Source organism: Aphis gossypii, chromosome X, assembly GCF_020184175.1.
Source record: "Aphis gossypii isolate Hap1 chromosome X, ASM2018417v2, whole genome shotgun sequence".
Taxonomy (NCBI): Eukaryota; Metazoa; Arthropoda; class Insecta; order Hemiptera; family Aphididae; genus Aphis; species Aphis gossypii.
The window spans coordinates 7,585,532-7,609,929 of record NC_065533.1 but is presented as its reverse complement, the minus strand read 5'-3'; the positions used below and the strand labels follow the sequence as shown (position 1 = coordinate 7,609,929).

The window sequence follows — 24,398 nt, the reverse complement described above, 5'->3', positions numbered from 1 at the left end:
TTTCCGTCATTTTTTTTTTTTTCTCGATTTTTTTGAAAACTGTTAGAAAATGTTTACTTTTTACCTCTATAATGCACCAAGGATAATAATTTTGCCATCGGAATCCAACTCCGAAGTTTGAAATTAAAGCATTATTTCGACTAGTTATGTTGTACACACAAAAAAAAAAAAAATAATAATAACACACATAATATCATTGTAAAATCAATACATTTATCACTCCGTTTAGAATCTAAAATAATTTGAAAAATCGAAAATATCAGTAGTTGTCTATAAGATTTTAAATAGCTCAAAAAATACCAGAATATTTTGAAAATTTAACCGTGTATAGATAGTGCTATTATATATATGTGTGGTGAAAAATGCATGTATTTACAGTGATAAGTTTTTAGTTACAGCAATATAAAAAATCGATATTTTTGTGTACCTACTGGTTTTGCGTAAAAATTCGTTTTTTTTTTGTTTTTCCCTATTTTTAAAAAAAAGTCATTGTAAAATCTATATATTCAACACCGTTCAGAATCTAAAATAATTAATTAGTCGATAACTAATTAACAACACTTTACGTCTTTACGTAATTACCTACGTTAACAAGCTAAAACTTCAATCAGAATCAATAAGCTTATAGGTACAATTTAATTTCGAGCTATTTTATCAATGTATTTTCCGGTAATCAGTCGACAGATGTAGTTAGATAATACTGACAATAGATAATAGTATTATTGTTTATACGTGTAACTGTAGTCCCTGACGAAATCATAAAATTATTCTGATTTATAAGCGTAAATGACAATAAATGGCATACCTGCATAGTGTTTACACCGATATGGAAATATGTACCTATTATAATAAATATATAATATATCATATTTATATATACCTACTTTATTGTATTATAACTCATTTATACCTAACCATTGATTAAATATACAATATATTATATATGTATATTTAATCAATGACCTAACAGAAAAAAATCTGGAAAGTTGAAAATAGCATTAATCAATGATCACCCATTGTACATGCTATAATCTAATAAAAATCTTCAAATAATAAATAATTTACATTATAATTTATTACCACCTAAATACATAATAATATATTATACCTAAGCATTATATAGCATTTATAGCAATTAATATTGTATAATAATCAATAAAAAGTAATTGTTATGCACAGGGTCATAAGCCATTGCCTGTACGCCGTCGGCACATTGTAAATTTTAATCCACACCAATAGACATAAAAAAAAAATAGGGGAGCCAAAGCATACTCTGCACTCCTCCCTAAGTGATACCTCGAATCTAATACATTTGGAAATGTATTTTGTTTTCAGTTTTATACAAAATAATATACAAACAAATTTAATTTAGAAATTACATTTTTATGACCATTTTACATTCAGTTCATGACAATATTACATATTTTATTAATTTTAATCATATTTTGTTTTTACATCATAAACAAATATTAACAAAACATTTTACTCTATTATAATATAATATGTAGTATTTGAAATAAAAATAAAAATTCATACATGTTATTTTTTTTTTTTGTCTGCTATACATTTAGGACAGAACCATTTTCCTTTAGGCTTGGTAGTTAATTTGACGCATGCAAAGTGGAACCATTCAATTGGACACTAAAATAATAAAAGCACACAATTAAAAAAAAAAAAAAAAATGATAAAAAACAATAATTACAATCAAAATGTATACACACTATTAATCTTTTAAAGGTTTTAATGTAATAAATTCAAATTAATATTCTTACATCTGGGTTATCACAGCCAATCATTTCACCATAAGAGACTTGGTTACATAAACAATATGTGGGTTCATTTGGATCGACGGGCATGTCTAATACTTCAGTAGAATGTGAAGATCCAGCATCAACTAATGCACCAGTAAGGGAACTATTTTCTAGTGTAACACTTGTGACGATGTTTGCAGGATTTATTGATTTAGTGACAACATTGATAAAACGAGCTTTACTAGGTGCTGCACTTGTTGTTTTTACAACTCCTGAAAAATGTTGGTAAATATAATACAAAAAAAAAAAAAAAACAATTAAAATTATACTGTACACAAACCTTTTTTCAGTTGTTTCTTTTTAACCGTATTATTAGAAGCTAATTCTTCTTCACTCGTTAGATTTTTCTTTCTTGTATCTTTGTCTTTAGTTTTTTTGCATCCTTCTGAAATCAATACACATAAAAAAATAGCCACCATAATACAATATATTACAGAACACCAACGTTTTTGTGAATTTCCCTCTATATTTCTGGTAGCACCGATGGATTTGTCTTGAATTTCAGCTTCGAAACGTGCTAAATCTGAATCTAGTTTCCTTATGTGTTTATCTACCTGTATGGTACAATGGAGTAGAATTATTTTAAGGCAACGTGAATAACTTATAATCAATATACCAATTCATAAGTTTGTATAGCCAATTGCACTTTATCATCACCATATTCTTTTGCTTTGTTAAATTGACGTTGTATGCTGGTTAAGGCTTCAGATTTTTTATCTGGTGCGTACCCTTTGACATTTGACAAATAATCATCTGCCAGTTTGTCAATGTTGCACATCAATGTTTGAGTTCTCGAGTCGAGATCTCGCATCAGAGTGAAATTACGCTGCAACTCAACAGGAAGACTCTCTAAACCTGAAATATAACTCTGTTAGTAATAACTTTGTGGAAATGGAAATAATCGAAAGAAAACTTACTGTCCAAATAGTGTTCCAAGTAATGCGCAGAAGCCATAATTCAATTATTGTTATTTTAAGGTTTATATAAAAAAAAATAAATAAGTTTAACAAAACTGTAAACGCAACGACAAAGAGGAATTGTTGTGTTTAATCGACTTTTAGTAGCACGAAAATACGAAATGAACCATAGTATTGTGCGTGGTATAGAAAGGTAATTTTGATAACAGTGAGATATCACCAAAATCAAAAACCGGGAGATCGGTCCCACCAACCTCAACCTTAGAATAATAAACTTCCTATAATACCTATATTAAAAATTAAAATCTTGCATATTATTATATAATTATTTAAAATAGTCAAAACGTCAAATTTGAAAAATAATTATGACAATCAAACACGAATTAAATTATTATTAATCAACAATTAAACAGTAGTAAACAATTAATGTATTTACAGTTTGTTATAAAGCACTGTTTCTTAATATGGTGTTAATTGGACATTTTGGATATTCTAAATCGTAGGTTACACACGCTCTATGCGGAAAATGGCCATTTATCGGTCAATGACCGCAAGTGATATGATTATACTATACGTATAATATTTCTGTTCCAAAAATTGTATTCATATTTATTTTCGTAGTACGCTGCGGCCAAAGTTTATAGATAATACTAATAGTAATAATAATAGTATTATCAGCTATAAACCTTGCGCTGCGGCTACAACTCTTTGGGCTGCCTGCAAACCGTACCGGTCGCTTGGGTCGTTGCTGCCGCTGCGACAGCTGACCGCACGATACGAATACGCGTACGCGCGGGGCGTATTGTACAATCGATTGACGATTACTGATTAGTTTTAGTTTCGGTGCTCTTCGTGTCCGTCGTTGTCACTGTTAACAAACAAAATTTTGATAAAATATTAAGTCTCTGAAGTTGGATATAGCAAGTCCATCAAGAATTCAATTGCCGAAATGAACAATCGTAAATCTATACCGACTAAATCGCGTTCCAACGCGAAGAGCATCGAATCCAATTTGGAAGCCGTGCCCAAAATTGATATTGCTGAAAAAGAGAAAAAACCCAGTTAGTATTTAATTACTTTATTATAGAATATTTGATGATTAAAATTTCCCTTCTAATTCATTTTAAACATAATTTAATTAATACTTTACGTTAAATAGTTAATACTTAATAATGTTTAATAATTTGATAATTTATAAATTTACTTTATTAGTGTTTATTAATTAATTTGATAAAACTATTTTTTAAATATAATTATCTTCCCAGTCTATTCTTCCTTTGGTCATAAAATATTCTGCAAATAATTCACGGTATCTCAATGCAGTTCTGTTATTTCTTCATGCATCATCTGCTGCAATGTTTTCGGCTAATAGGTTGTTTAAAGTGTCTTCTAAAGAAACACCATCTCTGTCTCTCAAAAAATTGTGCAAAACAAGCTGATTTGATCACATCAATAACTAAATCAATATTCACATTAAAAGATCTTTGGAAAATGTGCCGTTTATTAGCAAATATTCCAAATGTGGATTTTGCAAAACGCCTAATCATGCAATACCTATAATTATACTTATATTTTTTTTAAAAACATTTAACTCCTTTCTTGCATATAGACTTATCATAGGTATGCTTAAAGCGAACACTTTATCTCCAACAAAAACGAGTGATAAACAAGGGCTACTATTTTGCTAAATAGGTGATGAATCGAGAATATTCAGACAATTCTGCTGAATTTTTTTATAAAAATTAGAATTTTTAAAATTCCCAAGTCTCCAAATTTCCATTTCTCTCCAATGTCTAATAGTACAAATTTATAGTTTCATAAATTTCAATCTAAACTAGTGAGAAAAAATCTTTGTGATTATAGCACATTGATCCACTATTGGCTGTTGCTTTAATTCTAATATATTTACCATCGCATGCACCTATACAGTGAGGGTGATTCGCTCTCTTAAAAAAAATCATTTGTAATTTGATACCACATTTCTCTATTTGGTTCAGGTAAACATATTTCTTTTTAAAAATACCATATTGCAATACATACTTATCAGACAATTTCTGCGATAGTACTAATTCCAATCCGAAAGACAAAATGTAGTTCTGCAAATGAGCTACCTGTTGCCAAATGTTTAAAATAATTATTTTTTCAGGCATGAATTTTCGAATAATATGGAGTAAAATACGTGATTACTTTGGAAAGGCCGACGAGACTGAAATTGTTCCTATCGTAACAGATGACGCATCTATACAGAAAGAAATTGAAGAAATAAAAGATAATCGTTTTTTTGTTGAACTGCAAAGAGAATTTAAAAAGATACCAAAACGTGAGCGCAAGCAAATTAAATTGCAATTTTTAAAGTACATTCAAGAAGCTCAACCGACAAAATATGAGTCTCATAAAGATAAAGGTTATTTTACAGACCTTATGAGTTGTATTAAACAAGAAGTATTGTTATTTTAATAATAATGATAGTTCTATTAACGTTTAATAATGATATGTGTATTTTCTTTTCTAATTATGAATATTAAAATATTATAGCATTTTTTTTTTATTATTATTTATTTTATAGTAAGATATTCCTAGCTTGCATTATCTGTACCTAGAGATATTAGAAATAATAGTACATATTTTGGCTTGTTAAGTGCGATAGATAAGTTAAGTTAACATTTTAGCTTAAGTGATAGTAACTAATAGTAAGAGAAAACATTAAAACATTAAATTAAAAATTTTAATAGATAATTTTCTTTTTACCATAGTGCAATCGTAACTTTTCTTCAGTCTTAATACTTTTTTGGAATTGTGTGCTTGTAGGCTGTAGGCAAAAGTTTTGATAATAGAAATTTAAAAAAAATATTATTTATACTATTAATAAAGAATATTATTAAATACAATAGACTCTTTTATTGTTCATAAATATTATTATTTGTTTTTTTAATTAAATTATATACATGTATGTATTATGTACTAATAATAAACTGTGACTGGCCATGCGTGTCATGATATTTATAATATTTTACATATTTATGTTAGGGTACATGAATTGAAACAAAATAATCTTCTAATATTAGAGTGTTTGGATAATCGAAGTTCTACTGTATTTTAATTTCATTTTACATCCGCAGATTCAACTATACACTAGTCAGGTAAACTGCTTGCTGCATTACAACTTTTAGTAAAATCAACTGTAAAGTGTAGTCTATCTGATGGCTGGCCACATTACGGGTAGCCGCATAGTGCGTGTGTACCCTATAGTAATAATTTCATATGTGTGAGATCAACGTTAAGTGTTTTATTAACGTGATTAAAATTAAATTGTATAATATTATTGTATAATTATTTAACACATAATAACAGCGGTTTTCACCAATACCTCGCGCTGCACGTATCGTATCAAGACCTATAAACACATTTTAACATGGCTATACGACTCTATAGTTTAACTAAAAACCAAAAATGTCAAACATATGCAAACAATACAATCTGTGATTCGAATGAGTTGAACGTCCATTTCAAACAATACTGCATAGTGCATACCCGGCCAAAGTGGACAACGGGTCGTACCTACTAACAATCGGCGTCGCATTTCAAACTGCAGTCACCTATTCTTTTGTATACTCTAAGTAATAATATTTATGACGTTTTCGTTATGCGTAGTATAATATAAATTTCAATTGTATACAGCCACTTAATCAACTTCGCAACATAATACACCTACTTAATATAATAATAATAATAATAATAATAATTTATTTGATGCAGTTTGTCAGTTATTAAACTGTTTAAAGCTATGTTTTCATAGGGCATAGTCATAGGGGAGCACAATGAGACACGGGGCACAGTGAAACAAGCTAAATAGATAACAGAGGAATAGAATCTAGTGGTTCATACCGATATGCAACGATACGTAATGTTGAATACAAAGTAACTATTCTGTTATTGTTTGATTCTGATAACCCGTATCATGTTTATTAACATTTCCCACAATTTAGTTATCAAAACGAAAAAATTTAGACGACGGTTTTTTTTTTTTGGTGTCACGTAATTTAATTTAAAGGTATATATTTATTATATTATATTAATTAGAATAGAAAGACATATTTTGAGATTTATAACATTTATAAAACTTTGCGTCAATGTTCTTTTTTTAAATATTAAACTTAAAATGGATGTGTGGGGCACTATAAGACGGGGCACAATGAGACACAGTTGTTTTTGTATTTATTTATAATGTAACAAACATTTTAATATTACATAATACAGTTTTTATTTATCATATGATATTATGTTTTGTTTACTTATTTAAAATATATTTACACAATTTTCAAGACTGAAAATATAATAATATTATAAAAAGAGGTTTTAAACTATCATTTTTTTGAATCACATCTTTTTTTTCTATTTAATAAGTTATTGTCTCAGTGTAGCCCACTCCAAGTCTCACTGTACCCCATCACTGGGGTACATTGAGACATGTTGAATTTTTTTTAAAAATGATTATAAAAAAACAAATTTAAAAAATTACATAGAAAACAACACTATACTGAAATGTACATTAGTTTAGGAACAAAACAAAACAAGAACTGTTTTTATATAATTAAAACTGAATGAGATATGTCCATTTGAAAATTTAGTGTCTCATTGTGCCCCCCCCCCTCTCCCTTAACTACTCAACATTTTTGTATTCATGTGAAAGTGTATTATTAACCCAACCCATTCTTAATGAATATTTAAAATTCTAATATTAACTTTTGTAATTTAATAAAATGTCATATAATTAGATAAAAATGTATATTATATATTAGTAATAAAATTAACTATTAATATTTTATAAGTATCTAATTATAATATTATACTCTAGTTTTGTGCGTTTCGTGTATTTGCTACGGTGTTTGTTGAAATCACTGAAATGAAGGCGTTTTACGGTAAATAAATCGCAATGTTGTGCATTTTAAAGTGTACGAAAGTTAATAGTATAACACGGTGTCCAACGCTTATAAAAAAAATTATTAAAAAACGTGAAACAGCGAGTAAATACAAAGACAGAAGCACAGAATTATTAACTATTTTGTTTTTGATCAATATTTATTTTAATTTTAGGAAAGTCAGTATAATATATAATATATGTTGATATATGTACAATATTATAATCCTGAATCAATTATAATCAATGATAGTCTATTTTATAATGTAAAAAAAGGTAACTGCACATGAAGTTTAATGTTTTTAAAATAGGATTTAGTATTAGAAAAATAGTATAAAACATCTAGGTATATTAAATAAAACAAATAAACACAGTCTGAAATGACAAAAAATATATTCTTTATAAAAAATTTAGTTTTCATTCATTGATCATTTTGAAACTATAACCAGTAGATTCAAAATTTAATTTTGTTAATTGATCAAATACTTTTATGCACAATCTATCCATTTAAATTGAGATTTTTTTAAAAAACAAAATAATCTATGTTCATAAAATAGCGACAACAATAAAAATGTCTAATTTTGATTTGTTAATAAATAACTCAATTTTGAAACCCGGTATATATATATATATTTAATTTGTGCTAATAATTAATACATAATAATACAAACTATCATAAATGATTATTTTACTAATAATAATTTAAAGAATGTCAATGATTTGCTACAAATTCTCAAAAAACCTTTCTTTGAGTTAAATACTGCGGTTTCATCATCTGCGCATGCAGAACGCTTATTCAGTGCTGGGGGACAGTTGTTTGAAAAAAGGAGATCATCAATAGCAGGTAAAAATTTTGAAATGACTCTCTTCTTAAAGTTCAATGAACTTAAATAACTTTTTAAATTATTATTATTTTATATTTTATTAAATATATATTATTATTTTGAAAGATATTTTATCAATCACAAACAAATTTTTATGTAAAACTAAAAGTGAAATTTTAATTTGATTTGACTTTATCTAAAAGGAGGAATAATTTTTTATTAAAATATTTATTTTAGTACGCTGAATACAATACAACATACAATATAAATAAATAGTAACTAAACTACTAAACTGATTTTTATGATTTAATACCTTGTATCAATTTAATAAAATATTTTGTGATTATTTATTAAAAGTTCAATAATACTTAATTACAAACACACACAACACACGAATAATATCTGTATGAAAGACTTAGCTAATGTAATTTAATTATTTTCAGCTTTTAGGTACCTATTAATTTTTATTTAGATGACTTGTTTTTTTTTTCTAGAAATATAAAACTAATAAAATACATCCTATATAAGAAATAGAGTACGCTAACATATAAAAAAAATAACTTTTTTTAAACTTTTAACTTATTAAAAAGTTAAAAAAATATATGTATAAACTTTTAACTTGACTGAGTTAACCAAAAATTTTATTAACTTTTAACTTTTAACTTTTTCTTATTGATGCATATTAACTTAACTTAAATGAGTTAAAAAAAATCATTAACTTGCCCAGCCTTGTATAAAACTAAACAAGCTTATTTTACCTACAATAAACAACATATACCAAAGTCTAAATTCTGCTTACGAAAACTACAAAAATTAAAAAGGCCAATGACACAATCCATTTCAATGTTATCATGTTTTGCTATTATTATGACAAAATGATACCTATGTATTAATATTTGTATTACATAAAATATTTAATATTAAATAAAATCTTTAACAAAATATATTAATTACTGTTTTATTTTAATAACCATTATAACCAAAAACATTTTTAATGAATATAATATATTAATTTAAAATATTTTATACTATTATATAATATTCTGTCTAAAAAATTTAATTATGGTACATTAGAATATATTAGAATATTTCATAATTGATTGAACTGAGTATTTGTGTATTAAAAAGATTCATAAGTAAAAAAAAAAAATCATGAATAATATAATGTCATGTGTATTTTTAGTAAATATGTAAAACTACATAAATTACACTATTAAGTTTTAAAAAAGTATTAATAAATGAAAATTATTATAAGACAAAATGCAAGAAAAGCCAAAAAATGTATTTTTATTGTCGTTGTTGATTATAGGCCTATAATACATTGGCCAAGATAAACTGAACGTGTTATAAGTGTTATCATTTGTTCTTAACTCCAGAATAACATGAACGATGGCCTAAGCTTTGTGACAATTCATCAGCTTTCTTATACCTATTAACAAAAAAAAAAAAATAATAAATAAATAAATATGATAAAATTATCAGTTATAATTAATTATATTAAATAGATATATTTTAAAAGGATAATAATAGGAATTAATTAAACTAAGTACCATGTTATAGAAATGAATAACAAAGATAGCACTAGTTAACATATTTCAATTATAGTATCTTAAACTGAAGTCTAAAATGAAATAAAACAGTTGTAATGTATTATTATCAACAACAAAAACATAAAAATTTATAATAATGATTATATGTATACATGTAAATATAAACAGAAATAAATTATATCAAATATTGAAGTAATATGTAAAACAACCATCTCACAATTGTTTATTATTAAAGTAATTGAATATAAATATTCCTAAAGCACTAAATTATGTAAATCAAAAGAAATATTATGAGGTAAGTACATACTAATAATAAGCAAACAAATATTAAACTGAGAGAAGCAAAAGTTTGTACTAAATAAATATGAAGAGTAAGACAAGTCAAAAATAAAAGTAAACATAGAGGATAATATATATCATTAATAATTTAAAAAAGTTAAAAGGTGAAGCAAAAAGTTAAATTGTTTTAACTTAGGTTTACCAAGACCCTATAGATAGCTAATATATAATGAGACAAACATTTATTTAATAATTACCTAATTATAGCCAAATCATAATGACCCAGTTTCTGCAAAGTAACTCCGAGTTTCCAATGACCAACATCATTTATAGGATTTAAAAACAAAGCAGATGTAAATGCATTTCTTGCGTTTTCTAGATCAGATTTTTTCAAAAATAAATCACCTAATGACACGAAAACATTTGATGCATCTCCACGTTTATTTAAATATTGATAAACTCCGAGAAGATTCTTGTACAAATCTTCTCTTTCTGGACACAATTGTATACATTTCTTAAAATAATTTTCTGCTTCATGCAAATTGTTTAGGTTGTGATAATAGATAAGACCCAATTCTAAATTAGCTTCCAAATCATCAGGTAATAATTCCAAACATCTTTTGTAGGTTTCTACAGACTTTAACATGTTATCTAAATAACAATATGCAATTGCTAAATATCTTAAAGCTGCAGCATTTTCTGAATCCAATTTCATAGTTTTTTCAAATGCCTCAACTGCTTTTTGGTACTCAGTTATTTGTAAATAAACCATTCCCAAATTAAACAAAGTTATTTCCAAATTAGGATTTATTTCTAAAGCTTTATGATAATTTAAAATAGCTTTGTCATATTTCTTAGTCGTATAATATACATCTCCTAAATTACTCAAAGCTTCACAATTATTGGCACTTTTTTGGGCAATTTTAAATTGCTTTTTAGCATTTTCTACTTTGTTTTGTGAGAGAAGGAATTTTCCATAATTGTTTCGTACAGTATATGAATCCGGTTGTAATCTTAAAATCTGGTTATAAACAAATTCAGCCATTGCTATATCATTTGTTTTAACTAATATTTCAGCATAATAAATCCAACAAATATTAAAACTGGTTGACTTCTTTATAGCTTCAAGTATGAAAAATTTTGCGTAATCATACCTAGATTGTTTCCAATAATTACATGCAAGGTTAAGCAATATTTGGAAAGAATTTGGATCCAAAATGTTTGCTATTATCAAGTAACTACGAGATTTTTCATAGTTCCCGCATTTAAAATATGATTCAGCCAATAGATTTATAACATTTACATCAAAAGGTGTAAGGTTAAGTAATTCTTTACATATTTGTTGAGTTCTGATAAAATTTCCAAATTGATTTTCTAATTTTGCAGATGTTTGAAGATCATCTAAATATAAAAAGTATAATAAGTATTTATAACATTGACATTTTTAGCATTTAGTTATTTTAGTAATTAATAAATTAATTTATAGCATATAAAATTAAATAGAGTTTTTGTTCTGTAACAAAATGTAATGGAACAGAAGCTTCAAGCTAGCAAACATTCTATTCTAGTCTACAGATTTGTGGAAAACTTATTAAGCATTAAGACTATACTACTGTTCTATTAACAGTACATACTGATTGTGTACATGATTACTAAGCGTTTGCCGCAACCTAGGTCAAATTTTTTTATTTGACAATAATTAATGGCATATGTAGTAAACCAACCAATTATCAACAATAGAGGTCTACAGTTGGTCGAGTGATCTCAGAGGAAACACTATGTGTAGTGTCCTGCAGATTGAACAAATTGTTGTTGAGTATAGTTATAGGTTAATGCATTTTAAATACATAATTTTACAGTGAAACTCGAAATATGTAGAAAACAATAAATTTAGTAAGATAAGAAGTAAGAAAACTACCAAATAAACACTAATTTTAGTTTTGATATTAAAAAAGAAGTGTAACAAATTTTCAATAATTTGTTAAATTTTTACCCTAGTTGAACAATATATAATATTATTTAATAGTGTGGACCAACTATGATGAAATTAATTGAATTTATACCAAAGGTATTTCAAAAAGAATTATAATATCAACAATTTTTTTTTTATATAAATTTCAATTAAATTGGGGCCCAAAACAAACTTTGTTATATGAATTTTGGATCTCTGAAAACAAAAATTGTTGAGTCTACCTGGTTCTTCAGTTAGTCATTGTAATGTATCTATTTCAATATTTCAATGGTAAATCAATACATACAAAAAAAAAAATGATTTTAAGCAAAAGTGGTCTCTCAACCTAAATAACTTAGTATAATCCATAATATAGTTTTTGACAATTCTACTAAAGTAATTTATTTTACAAATCATAGTATTACGGTTGGTTGATTTAATTTTATCCAAAATTATTACATTTATTATATGAATATTTCGTAATACTGAAATTATATTCAACTTTTTAATATAATTAACTTTTAAGTCAATGCTGTATTACTATAGAATGGTATGAACATACTAAAAACTCACAGTATAAATAAGTTGTACCTTAAAATTAATCTTAACGTTTAGTAAATATTATTGTGTATATCAGCAGTTCCCAAACTGTAAGATGTACCTTCCTTGGGAGGACTTAACAGAGGATATGCGAGCTCCGTGGTAAATAATGATATTTTTAAATTAACCTTAATTTCACCTTAAGTTATATTGTAAAATTATACTTGGTTTGGGAATTTTCGGAAAGTTTCTACATCTAGCCAGTTTTTGCCCACATTGTTCGCATTAAGATTAAATGTTAATATTAGTATAATGGACAATTAAAATATTATGTATAAATAAAAATAATCTAAACGAAACTCGAAAAAAAAAATTAATACATAATAATTTTATATCTGATTATAAGACATATAAATCTTTATAAATTGCATTATAAGCTAGATCAGTATGATTAATAAAGCACAACCAGGGCCATGTTTAGAGAAGAGGACAAGTGTACAAGAATGAACGCTAAACATTTAACATAGTAAATTTCCATTTAGTAGAATCAATTTTTTGGTTTTCATCTAATATTAGGAATAATTGTCCTAATATTAATGTTTAAGATAAGACAATTATTTATACTTAAAATGTGCATTTTTTTTTTTTTTTTTTTTAAATATTATGAGAATATTATAGAATATTACAAATTGAAAATACTCATAATATGTAGCTTAAAAATATCGAAAAAAAAACTATTACTTAAACATGGATAATATTTTAAATCTTTAGCTTTGATAATAGATGAATTCACTATAACACTAAAGCTAACAACACAAAATCAATTCTACTAAACAAACATTTGTTAAACTTTATATTTTGATTTTTGTCAGGTCAACATATTAAGCTCTTTTACTGGGCAGTGTAAAAACTTATAATATTATTGATAAAAACTTACCAAGGTGTTTATCATACATCTAAAAAACAAAAACAAACAAATTATTAAAATATAATTTAAAACATGTTGTTTGGTATTAATTCTTACCTCTAAAGCTCTATAAAGCAATGTTGAAGAATTACCACTCAATTTTATTGAGCTAGCTCTTTTTAAGGTCATTGTTGCCAAATCTTTTACTTTTGTAAATCCTAATGCTTTAAACTGGTTGGAGATATTTTCAAATCTTAAAAAAATAAAAACGATTCATTTTAAAGACAATAATTGAATGATACATGTAATACTAGTGTTGCAATACTGAATTTGGAAGTTATAATAAATGATCACAATCAAAAAATACATTGAACTGATGAAACACATTTTTTAAGGACCCAATAAGTGTTAGCAACGCTCCTCTATTATTGTCATCATTCGTTATTAACCTAGTTTGTTCAAAATTTTATCGCTGATTGCTATTTATTCTTATAAAATATGAAATCAAAATGTAACTCCAAATTCAATATAAATATAAAATATAAACTAACATGTGAACAAGAGTGAAATGCACAAAATAGGAAAAAAATTATTAAAAATTCATAGTTCTCCAAATACATTTTTATATTACCTAGCTTTTTTTTGAATAATTACTGGAAAACATGTTAACTTGTATGAGTCCTTTACCTCAGTGATTGCATACAAGTTAACTAATAGGTACCACATTAAATACGGTTCATAATATCCAATATATTGTAATATAAACCATATTATAAAGTTAGTACTAGATAATAATGAGTAAATACAACTCTTATAGGGCAAAAAAAAACCAACAATAATGGAAGGAGAACTGAGAAGACATAACCTTCTCTCTGGCAGCAGTGTAATATAAAAATAGAATACTTAAACATTATTAAACTGATATAATAGATCATGAATCATTATCCCATTAAAAAAAAAAAAAACAATATGCAATACACAGTTAAAATCTAGTAGGTTTTAGTATATCAAATAAATATAAATCAACAGTTTATATTTTGAATAAGATTTAAATAAATACTTATGTGTTATATTTTTCATGTATACAAGTACTTAGAATTAAAAAAAATTAATCTATATCTTAAAATACAATAATATTATTAACTGTAAATTATTTACTTTATAGGATCGTTTTCTGACAAGATTTTTGTAATGACAGATATTGGTGCTTCACATTTTGATAGTTTTGAATAAACTATGTTCTATAAATAATATAAATATTACAATTAATATAGTTAGTTTTACTAGTTTATCAAAAATTAAGGCATAGGTAAAGCGATCTACAGGGTCCATCGTGATCTACTATTTATCTATTAAATATAGTGATTAAATTTTTTTAATTGAATTACATTTTCATCTTTGTTTTGATAGATAGGTGTATTATATACTGTTTCAACTACCTAAACCTAAGTACAAAAATGCAATTTGATACTCTTGAATAATCATCAGCAATTGCACATCATCAAATCACACATTAAAAGAACTTTAATCTTTTTTTTTGCTTTCCAAGCTCTCTTGACTAACTAGATTTTAAAGTTGGATCTAAGAACTTTACCAATGCCAAAATTAAATTGAAATTTTCTTAATCAAAATCTTATAGTGATGTTTTTCAAACGAAAAACTATTAGACAATTATCTCATTCAATATTTTAATAAGACACACACACAAATGTAAAATGTCAAATTTTTGTTCGGCGGCTCACATCTAACTTTATTAATTTGCTGTAACTCACTTGTAATACTAATTGTAATTTTATTCATCAATATGATGTAGATGATAGTAAGAAAATCCCAGAAATTACTCATTTATATTTATTAATAGTTAATACACAACTTACAGATGGTAATGTATCCATAGTTCAAACACGTGTGAATTTTCAAATAAACACAACAAGTGATCCACACAAGCGTATGACCAGAATTTTGATAATGGACTACCTGTAAATAAACAAAATATTTATTGTAATATATTACAGTGAATATGGTATAGACACATATAATTTTATAATATGATTTACACTTATAGACAATAAATAATTAAAAAAAGATAAGAGGACAATAGGTACAAACTATTTAACAATTTACATAAAGGACAATCTAAAAAAATTATTCAGGTTATATTCTTTGACAAATGACAATACTTCTATGTAACCATTTATAAAATTAGGGATGTAGAAAAATAGCTATAAAAACTAAAATCTGCAAATATTTTTTAATAGATAGTTAATTATAGTTATTGAAACTTAGACGATAATTAAATGTTTTAAAATTTAAAATGACTCATTTATTTTAAAAATTAATATTTAAATAACTAATACAAATTTCTTTCTTAAAAATATTTAAAGAAGTTAGGATTAAACTTACAGTTGTAAATGATTTATTCTATACTAGAAAATCTTAAAAAATTAAAATGGCCAAAGCAATTTTAATAATAAATTTCATAGTGTTTAATGATTGTTAAGATAAATTAAAAAACTTTTAAATGAACGCTATAGATTTTATTTTTATTGTTTGTATTGTTTTTCATTTAAATTTTTTATACTAGATTTTTAAACTTTTAGTTTGCAAATAAAAGATTGAAAATTGATTGTTGAACAGAAATTACAGTGGCCATTAGTTAATAATAAATGAATGAAAATGAATAGTTTAAATTATTAGGTAAGTATAAACACAATTATTAAGATAGATGATAGATAGGGATAATAGGTGTTAAATGTTAAATAGCAATTTAAATCAAGTGAATATAATAAGTGACAAAATTCAAAGAGATATTTAGTATAGGTTAACTGTAATTTATAATACAACACTAAAATTTAAAGCTTACAAAAGTATATATATTTACTTCAATAAACAATACATTTTGTAATAAAATGTAATAAAAATTATTGCCATTAGCCTGAATCTATTATGATTTGTTCAGATAACCGACAACACTTCTAAAATATTAAACGAAAAAAAAAATTACAATATACATAATTGCATTAAAATCTGTGCTTATTTGTAATAGTTATTTATTTAACACAAAATTGTAATTATCAACACATGTCTTATTTTTTACCAATGTTGAGACCAAGAAGGCTAGAACAATAAGATAGTAAACAAAATGTTATATCTGCATGTGCTATCTCAGTTTTAAAAACATACATCATAATATCAAATTTATGTTTGGCAGAATCCATATTATGATGTTTGTTTTAATATTAGTCAATTAACTTATTGTCAAACATATAGATAAGAATATTAATGAGCAAATCATGTAGGCTATTTTTAATATTTAAATTTTGAAGAGAGTTAAAATAGCATTTTAAAGATTTAATTTTTCATACAGCTATAACTCATTTTAAAATGAAAATATAAATGTGAATTCTTAGAAAAAATTGAAAAGATTTTATATATAAATATATATATATATATGTATTAATTTGTTGAGCGAGTGGGGATTTTTAAATGAAGTTAGTATTGGTTGGTTAGAAATTATAATATTTCTTAGTACCACTAGAAATTGCGGTCAATTTAAGTCACTATTTGTAATGTTTGTTGCAAATACCTAATAGGTAGGTATTGATAGGTAATAATATAACACTAATTAATATGATAAAAATATTAAAGTTCATACTTACAAAAGATATATCTGCTTAGAAGTATAGTGGTAGTAGTAAACGGCAGACGAGAACGCAATAACGTACAACACAAGCCGCAGGAAACTCGCACTACGCTACTAGAGAAATAGAGAGCCTACAATGCAAGAGAGTCTCTAGTACAGTATACAGATACTTTGTATTAACCGGCTGATAACTGATCAGTCCAGTAGGTATGTTGAAAGTATTAAATATTTAGTCCTCGTGAAGTAAACAAAATTTTATAACTGTACTCAAACAAAAATTAAACACGGACAATTCATCAGTTATGAAACGACAAACAAGTAAACGAGACTGTGCACTGTGTAGTGTACTAGCGTAGTAGTGTGTCGTGAATAACGCGCAGACAGCCGACAACGCCTTAATTTTTTCCATGGAGTAAAGCGCTGTGGGTTTGCTCACACAAACAACCAATGAACCAACGCCATTGGCCCGTATGGTAGGAGCCGGGTGTTCCTCCCATAAACATAATTTAAAAGCGTTGCCAACCATTTCATACAAAATTCAGTATACATTTTATTTGTTATAATATACATTATTATACATATAATATATATTTATGTATATAATATATATATACTATATAATCGTATAATACAATACAGGCATAAACAACATTAAAAGTCATATTAAATTCATATTAAATTATATTACAGTATAGAATTATAGTATTTTTTTTTTTTTTTTTTAGAACATAAAACGACGTTCACGTAATATTCGTACAGCGTTTTCTCGCTATTGTAATATTATAGAGAGCAGCATCTTATGGACGCTACCAAAATTTCGGTGCTGGAGTGCGGACACTTATTGATCGGTAGAATTCGCCGCCGCCGCCGCAGCTGCTATAATATAGAATTATACCTACGCGGTACTTACGGCGTAGGCACTCAGTACAAACTGATATTGATTAAATATGTCTACCGTATAATATCTAACACCTTTGTAATTTGTATTATAAAATAGATTGTCAAATTAAAAGAGTTCACACGAGTATATTTGGTCTGTCGATTTTGTTCAATATAGAACGCATTAAACGCGTTGACGTTCTTTTTATTTGTAGATATTTGTTTAAATAAATTTGTTTGGACAATTATTCGTTTTCATAACTACGATACATATATATTCATTGTGATCATTGTATGTCAATTTATGTATAGTAGATATAGATATATAGTGTTATAAGTTTGTATATTAACGAATGAATATAGAAGTATAAAATCACTACGATAAAACTGTAACGATGTTTTATTTTTGAACGATTGAACCCGATTTAATACCACATACCTATGTATATCTACGGTACATAAAAATTTACCTACCGATACACGAAAAATTAACGTAGGTACATATTATATACTTTATACGATCTTATTTTTAATGTGGCGAGTTTCAACCTCGTCGAATATAATCGAGTGTATAATAATAACTACTACGTATGTCTATATATATATATATGATTAAATAATATTTTTTGGATGTACGTTGGTCGCTACAAGGTATTCTATTTGTGTGCGCCATCACTCTGTCGGTGTAACATTGGGCGCGTATTGTTATTATCGTGAGAACCGTCAGTGCGTTATATTCGAAAACGGATCCACATTTCACGATGGGCCTGAGGTTCGTGTGTGTAGCGCGTTGCTCATTCGTATTTATTATATTAGGATGGAATATACACTGTAGCTACACTGTACTGCTTTACTGTACGTGCAGCGTGAGTATACTATACTCACCCTCAAAACCGACCCGTGTGTTTTCGACGATAATTAAAAAGTCGGCGTTTTCTTGTCGCCGCACACCCTTCGACGAAAAGACGCGTATATATAGGAAAAAAGTGATCGCCGCCACCGAACGCCTCGTGTAACCCAAGGCCAAATCCGTCTATAGGTACGCCGTTTCCAGCTGCGGCACCGTCTTTTTGTCCGTACATTTTCGACCCTCGTTCGATGCGTATAATATAATTTATATACTGTACGTGTGTATATATATATATCTATAGAACAGTGGTTTTCAAACTTTTATTATACACGGCACACCGTAAACTTAAAAAAATTTTCACGGCACACTGACTTCTTTTTAGATGAACAAAATTGTTTTGAATTAATTAATAATTTACTTTCTTATATCACAATTCAATGCAATCGGTAATTTATGGTAATTTACGGCACCCAGTTTGATAACCACTGCATAGAGTAAAGACACACGAAAAAAACGACCCGACTCGCTTCACGCTATACTGCAGATCTACGTTCTAATAATATTATTTTGTACTACCTACGTCTATATAGGTATATTTATTAAAACGTATAAGCGTATTAGGATAAAAACAAAATAAAGATATTAAATAAATTACTATGATAATATTTGGCAATAGTGTGATACTAAATTGTGCTGATGAATCGTCGTTTGATTGTACAGTTACTAATTTATAAGAAGTATAGGTATATGGATTTAAATGCTCAATAAAATATATACTTATATATATATATATACATAAATGTTCTTCAAAAAGGTAAATAATATCGTTGAAAATACGGGAGCACATACTACTTGCGTCTGAAATTATTATCAGTAGGTTAGTTGCGTCCCGAAAATATCGATATAATCGATATCAATAAGTTACTAAAAAAATACAATGATATTATTTTAATTTATAGCATAACAGTTTCATAATAATAGTGATTATCAATTCAATTCAAATTTTGTATAGGTAAATAGGTACCTAATATAATTTAAAATAATAAAAAAATTTATATATTCAATTCAAATATGGTAGGTATAAATTTAAACGAAACATTTATTATGATATTTAATGGAGAAATTTCTTTTTTTAAAACTTTCGATTTGTTTATTTAGGAATTCTAATTTTTATTATTTTTTTTTTTTTATCTAAAATATAATCTGTTAATTATGTAAATTCTTCACTACTAGTTGGATTAATAGTCATAAAATAAAACTTAAACACTTCACTTACCATCTCAAGAGGTAAAAATAAAAAACCAAAAAAGCTATCCAAATTTATAGCCATTAATTATATATATACAAACCAACAAACCGTTTGTTGCAACTTAATTTAGAACTACACATTTTTTCCATGGCTTAAAAAAACTTGTATTTTATTAAATTTACTTATTGTATTAAAGATAACTATTGGTATATTAAGGCAAATTGTACTGAATAAAAGTAAAATGCGAAAATAAAATACAACCAATACGCAAGTTAAACACAAAAGATTATCGGCGTTATTGCTATATTTTATCGAATCTAACAACCAACAAGTTGTACTATATTATATAACCGACTTGCGTCGTCAAAACGGGACGCAAGTTACCGGTAAAATTTACTACCTGAAAAATATACTTTTTTTTTGGAAGCATGTAACGTGCAGCCGAAAATACTACTAACCGTCAACAAATATTTACCATAACAATTAATATTATAAGCTGTTAAAAATATAAGTACCTACCTGTAGATTTAAGTTCGACGAATATATAGTGTTTGTCGGTAGTAAAGTCATATGTATATAATAGGCGTTGGCATATACATGAATATAAATTACAAATTTTACTAAATAAAATATAGCCGTCAGTCATAAAATGTCATCACCAGTTAACTCGTTTACAAACGCGTGTATACTATGTATACAAAATATTTTATAGTGTAGATTATTGTTTCATTTTAGATATTTTGAAAAATACGAAAACAGCACTTGAAGTTTGATAAAAGTGATGAGATGAACGTTTTTCGACGAATTATGCTAAACAAATGCTATATGAGTAATTAAGTAATGCATACTAATAACTATATTGTATTTTATTATATTTCTATAAATCAATTAGGTTCAAATGATTAATCTCTCACCAACAATAATCGTATTTGATAGTAAATATCAGCGTTTTTAATGACTTAATTTCTAGGAATGCATAAAATTAAATTAAATACGAGATAAATGTATATAGTATGATATTATAGTGTATACTGTGTCGTATTATCGATCGTCGATAACGCGTATTCAAGATAAAATACTACGTCGTAATTTCCAGTTAATCATTTCAAAATGTATTTCGATAACAACTATTTTGTTTCAGAATCTATAAAATAATTTTTATTCTGGTATACTGCAAATGCTAAAATAAAATACTTATTAATAATAATATACTTAGATATAGTAGGTTATAATGAAAATGATAAAAATGAATATAAAAAATAGTATAGGTCAGCGCATTTCGGTGGTGAATGTTTGTCCCGGTAAAATACGATTGAGAATGCTCGAGTTTTTTTCCAACTTTGCCAATTGTAATCGATCGATAATATGAGTAAAATAATCTGTTGATATTTGTCGAACTTTTATCGGATTTTCCGGATGTTAATAGTAACTTAGATACCAGATACGAGAGAATAACGATTTGATTAGATTTGCAGTTTGCAGTCGTCGCACTAACTATTCGTCACTTAATAATATAATAAAATGGAAAATAACGAAACTAAAATTATAAAAGTGAACGAGGTAAAGACCTAATATTATAAGACAGTAATAAATTTCGTTTTATTCAGAAACTTAAAGACACGAGGATGAAATGGAAGTGTTCAAATAGTATTTGTACTGAAACAGAGATGTAAAATGTCATGTTTTCACTGACTTAATGAAACTTTGCTGAAACTTTTCAAACAAATTGAAACTTTTAATTAAACACTTGTATTTACCTCTAATTTGTTTTGTATATAATTCAATAGCTTTTTTTACACATCTAAATAATATTATCAAATAATTTAAAAGTGATTTATAGTTTATACAATGCAATTATTATAGATGCTGGCCATCTCAATTGACTTAATTACATTTAAATGCAATGGCAATCATTGAATAGTAATAATAATTATATTAATAATTAATAACCAGTGTTTAATTATTTATTTTCCTAGTAATTTATTGATTTTCCAATAGAAACTAATATTAACTTTTATGATTGTACCTAACTTAAACTAAAAAATAATAATAAAACTAATAAATGAAATAGTGTGATACAACAGAAAAATTAATGATAAATATATACAATAATTATTATTACGAGAAGGCCACTTGTTATACCACCGTTGTGGGTACGTATACCGCGTTTAATTCAGTGACCACTTGTATGAGTATTTTACGCAACTCGCGAGTGTTGTCATCGTTGCATAGTAACTATATATTTTATAAACACTTCTCATTTTTTATGCGGACGAACATTATTAAAAACCACTGCCAGTGACGTTTCATCAGCTGATTAAACGTAGATTTTATTTAGCAAGACACGCTTAAGTGTTTACTCATAGTCAAAACATAATTAATGAGTCGAAAAAACATTTTAATTACATACATAATAGGTATTATATATTTATAAAAAGTGAGAACAAACGTTTTCGAATTATGTTTCGGTTGTATATTATAATATAATATGCTGTATTATACTATTATAATATGACTATAATAATAAATAATAATCGATATAAATATATAATAATAAATTATAGATTACTTAAATTGTTCTCAATTAAATAATTAATTGAAATTCAAAGCACAATATTATAATACAAGTAACATAACTATACAGCAGTACCGCGACTGATGATTGTTGATCGAATTAATTTGTCAAAAAGATTTAATGGAACTTAATGTTTTACGCCTGAGTTTTATCAACTGAATGTCTGTCGTCTGAACGAATGCTACAATAATACAATATATTATAATAGACTTGTCGTATATTTTTTGAGTACATCGAAACCACATTGTAAAATAATTATATTATATAATAATATAATCACTTATTTCATTAAATAATACATGATAAAAATGTATAATAAAATATTGTAAATCATAGTTCAATGGACTATAGAGTACCTATATATTGAATATAGCATATAGAGACAATGTCTTATAATCATTAAATTGAAATATAATTCATTATTTTTTTTTTATCTTTTATTTGATTATTTAAATGTGTTCAATCAATTAATATGAATTTTATCAGAATACGAACAACTGTAGGTACATTGTACATGTGTTGTCTAATGGACTTTAGAATCTTAAATAAGTGAACTCAACCCATACTATCGCGTGTATTAAACGTGCAGTGAAATATTCTAATTATTTATTTCTATTTTCTGATTTTTAAAAATTATTCGTGAATATTTATCGAACAAAATTCAAACATTACTTTTATTCTAAAGATGTATAGGTACAATAAAACTTTTGTTTGCATTCTCGTACTTCGTAAATGATTAAACGTTTATAAGAATAATACACTGTCATTATTAACTACTTAAATTTAAAACTCATATTGAAATACCTAATTGAAATATTTTTAAATGAAAAATAAGGTACCATTTCAATTTAACGTCGTTTGTGTGAGTGACGGATAATTGTATGATTTAAACGTATAGGTACTTCTAAATTATTTCATTATTAGAGATATAGAGATAACCTAGTGCGATTCTCGTTATGAGGCCTACTACACAGACCAATTTTATTTTGCTCAAAAACATGCCTTACTTCTCACACCTTGTAGAGCAATGGTTTTTTTTTTTTTTTGGAAAAAGAAAAAGTTTTTAGTTGAAGCATTACATATTATGATTTACAGAGCAAAGTGTATTTTCAATAGAATATACCTATACATTCGTTATTCATACTATGACACACTATAATAACATTTCGACAGATAATATATTTGTATAACACTACACTAAAACGTATACTACGCAGTAGATATTATACGGCACCGGAAAGGCGGACAGCTGCTCCCTTATTGTATACTATAGCTAAGTAAACAACACGTGTGTACCGTAGAATCTTTTAATTTTCTTTCGTTTTTTTTTTTTGTTCTTTTAATCTTGGTATGTATACAGCATTACAGCTATAAGTAAAATAAATTTAATTTTGTACTTTCTATAATATAGAATTTGTGAGGATGTCTTCTTGGTGGGTGGTAAGGTCATTTCCTTGCTTTTGTATGGTATTCTAGATATATTGTGTTATTGATATACTACAATA

The 24,398-nt window shown here is 26.2% G+C and overlaps 3 protein-coding genes across 6 annotated transcripts; 1 reads left to right on the top strand and 2 right to left on the bottom strand.

Moving 5' to 3' along the window:
* Positions 1-1,347: 1,347 nt before the first annotated feature.
* Positions 1,348-2,997, bottom strand: LOC114129448 (inhibitor of growth protein 5-like). 2 transcript variants are annotated; one of them, XM_027994191.2, is made up of 6 exons: positions 2,729-2,997; positions 2,428-2,666; positions 2,257-2,365; positions 2,092-2,193; positions 1,773-2,023; positions 1,348-1,641 (listed from the first exon to the last, which is right to left on the bottom strand). In XM_027994191.2, the coding sequence occupies exons 1-6, from the start codon at positions 2,763-2,765 to the stop codon at positions 1,540-1,542; spliced, it is 840 nt and encodes a 279-aa protein (XP_027849992.1). In that variant the 5' UTR covers positions 2,766-2,997; the 3' UTR covers positions 1,348-1,539. The 2 variants fall into 2 exon arrangements, with proteins under 2 accessions (XP_027849992.1, XP_027849986.1); XM_027994185.2 differs by having other exon boundaries at positions 2,092-2,196; positions 2,729-2,987.
* Positions 2,998-3,445: 448 nt separating this feature from the next.
* On the top strand, positions 3,446-5,616 carry LOC114129482 (uncharacterized). The gene is made up of 2 exons (XM_027994231.2): positions 3,446-3,789; positions 4,875-5,616. Exons 1-2 carry the CDS (start codon positions 3,678-3,680, stop codon positions 5,183-5,185), a joined length of 423 nt encoding a protein of 140 aa, XP_027850032.1. The 5' UTR covers positions 3,446-3,677; the 3' UTR covers positions 5,186-5,616.
* A 4,011-nt stretch (positions 5,617-9,627) lies between these two features.
* On the bottom strand, positions 9,628-21,142 carry LOC126552191 (uncharacterized). 3 transcript variants are annotated; one of them, XM_050206870.1, is made up of 8 exons: positions 17,357-17,816; positions 16,579-16,672; positions 15,575-15,674; positions 14,856-14,938; positions 13,815-13,950; positions 13,728-13,746; positions 10,557-11,700; positions 9,628-9,899 (listed from the first exon to the last, which is right to left on the bottom strand). In XM_050206870.1, the coding sequence occupies exons 3-8, from the start codon at positions 15,590-15,592 to the stop codon at positions 9,827-9,829; spliced, it is 1,473 nt and encodes a 490-aa protein (XP_050062827.1). In that variant the 5' UTR covers positions 15,593-15,674; positions 16,579-16,672; positions 17,357-17,816; the 3' UTR covers positions 9,628-9,826. The 3 variants fall into 3 exon arrangements, with proteins under 3 accessions (XP_050062827.1, XP_050062828.1, XP_050062826.1); XM_050206871.1 differs by lacking the exons at positions 16,579-16,672; positions 17,357-17,816 and adding an exon at positions 20,838-21,142; XM_050206869.1 differs by lacking the exon at positions 16,579-16,672 and having other exon boundaries at positions 17,357-17,815.
* Positions 21,143-24,398: the final 3,256 nt, after the last annotated feature.

Coding starts and splice junctions, on each gene's coding strand:
- LOC114129448 (XM_027994185.2), bottom strand. CDS start 2,765: ATGGCTTCTGCGCATTACTTGGAACACTATTTGGACA. Junction 2,366..2,427: donor CTATACAAACTTATGAATTG/GTATATTGATTA, acceptor TGTACCATACAG/GTAGATAAACACATAAGGAA. Junction 2,197..2,256: donor AGAGGGAAATTCACAAAAAC/GTTGGTGTTCTG, acceptor TATTGATTTCAG/AAGGATGCAAAAAAACTAAA.
- LOC114129482 (XM_027994231.2), top strand. CDS start 3,678: ATGAACAATCGTAAATCTATACCGACTAAATCGCGTTCCAACGCGAAG. Junction 3,790..4,874: donor TGAAAAAGAGAAAAAACCCA/GTTAGTATTTAA, acceptor TTATTTTTTCAG/GCATGAATTTTCGAATAATA.
- LOC126552191 (XM_050206871.1), bottom strand. Junction 13,951..14,855: donor TCAGAAAACGATCCTATAAA/GTAAATAATTTA, acceptor TATTTTTTTAAG/ATTTGAAAATATCTCCAACC. Junction 9,900..10,556: donor TATGATTTGGCTATAATTAG/GTAATTATTAAA, acceptor TTTTGTTAATAG/GTATAAGAAAGCTGATGAAT.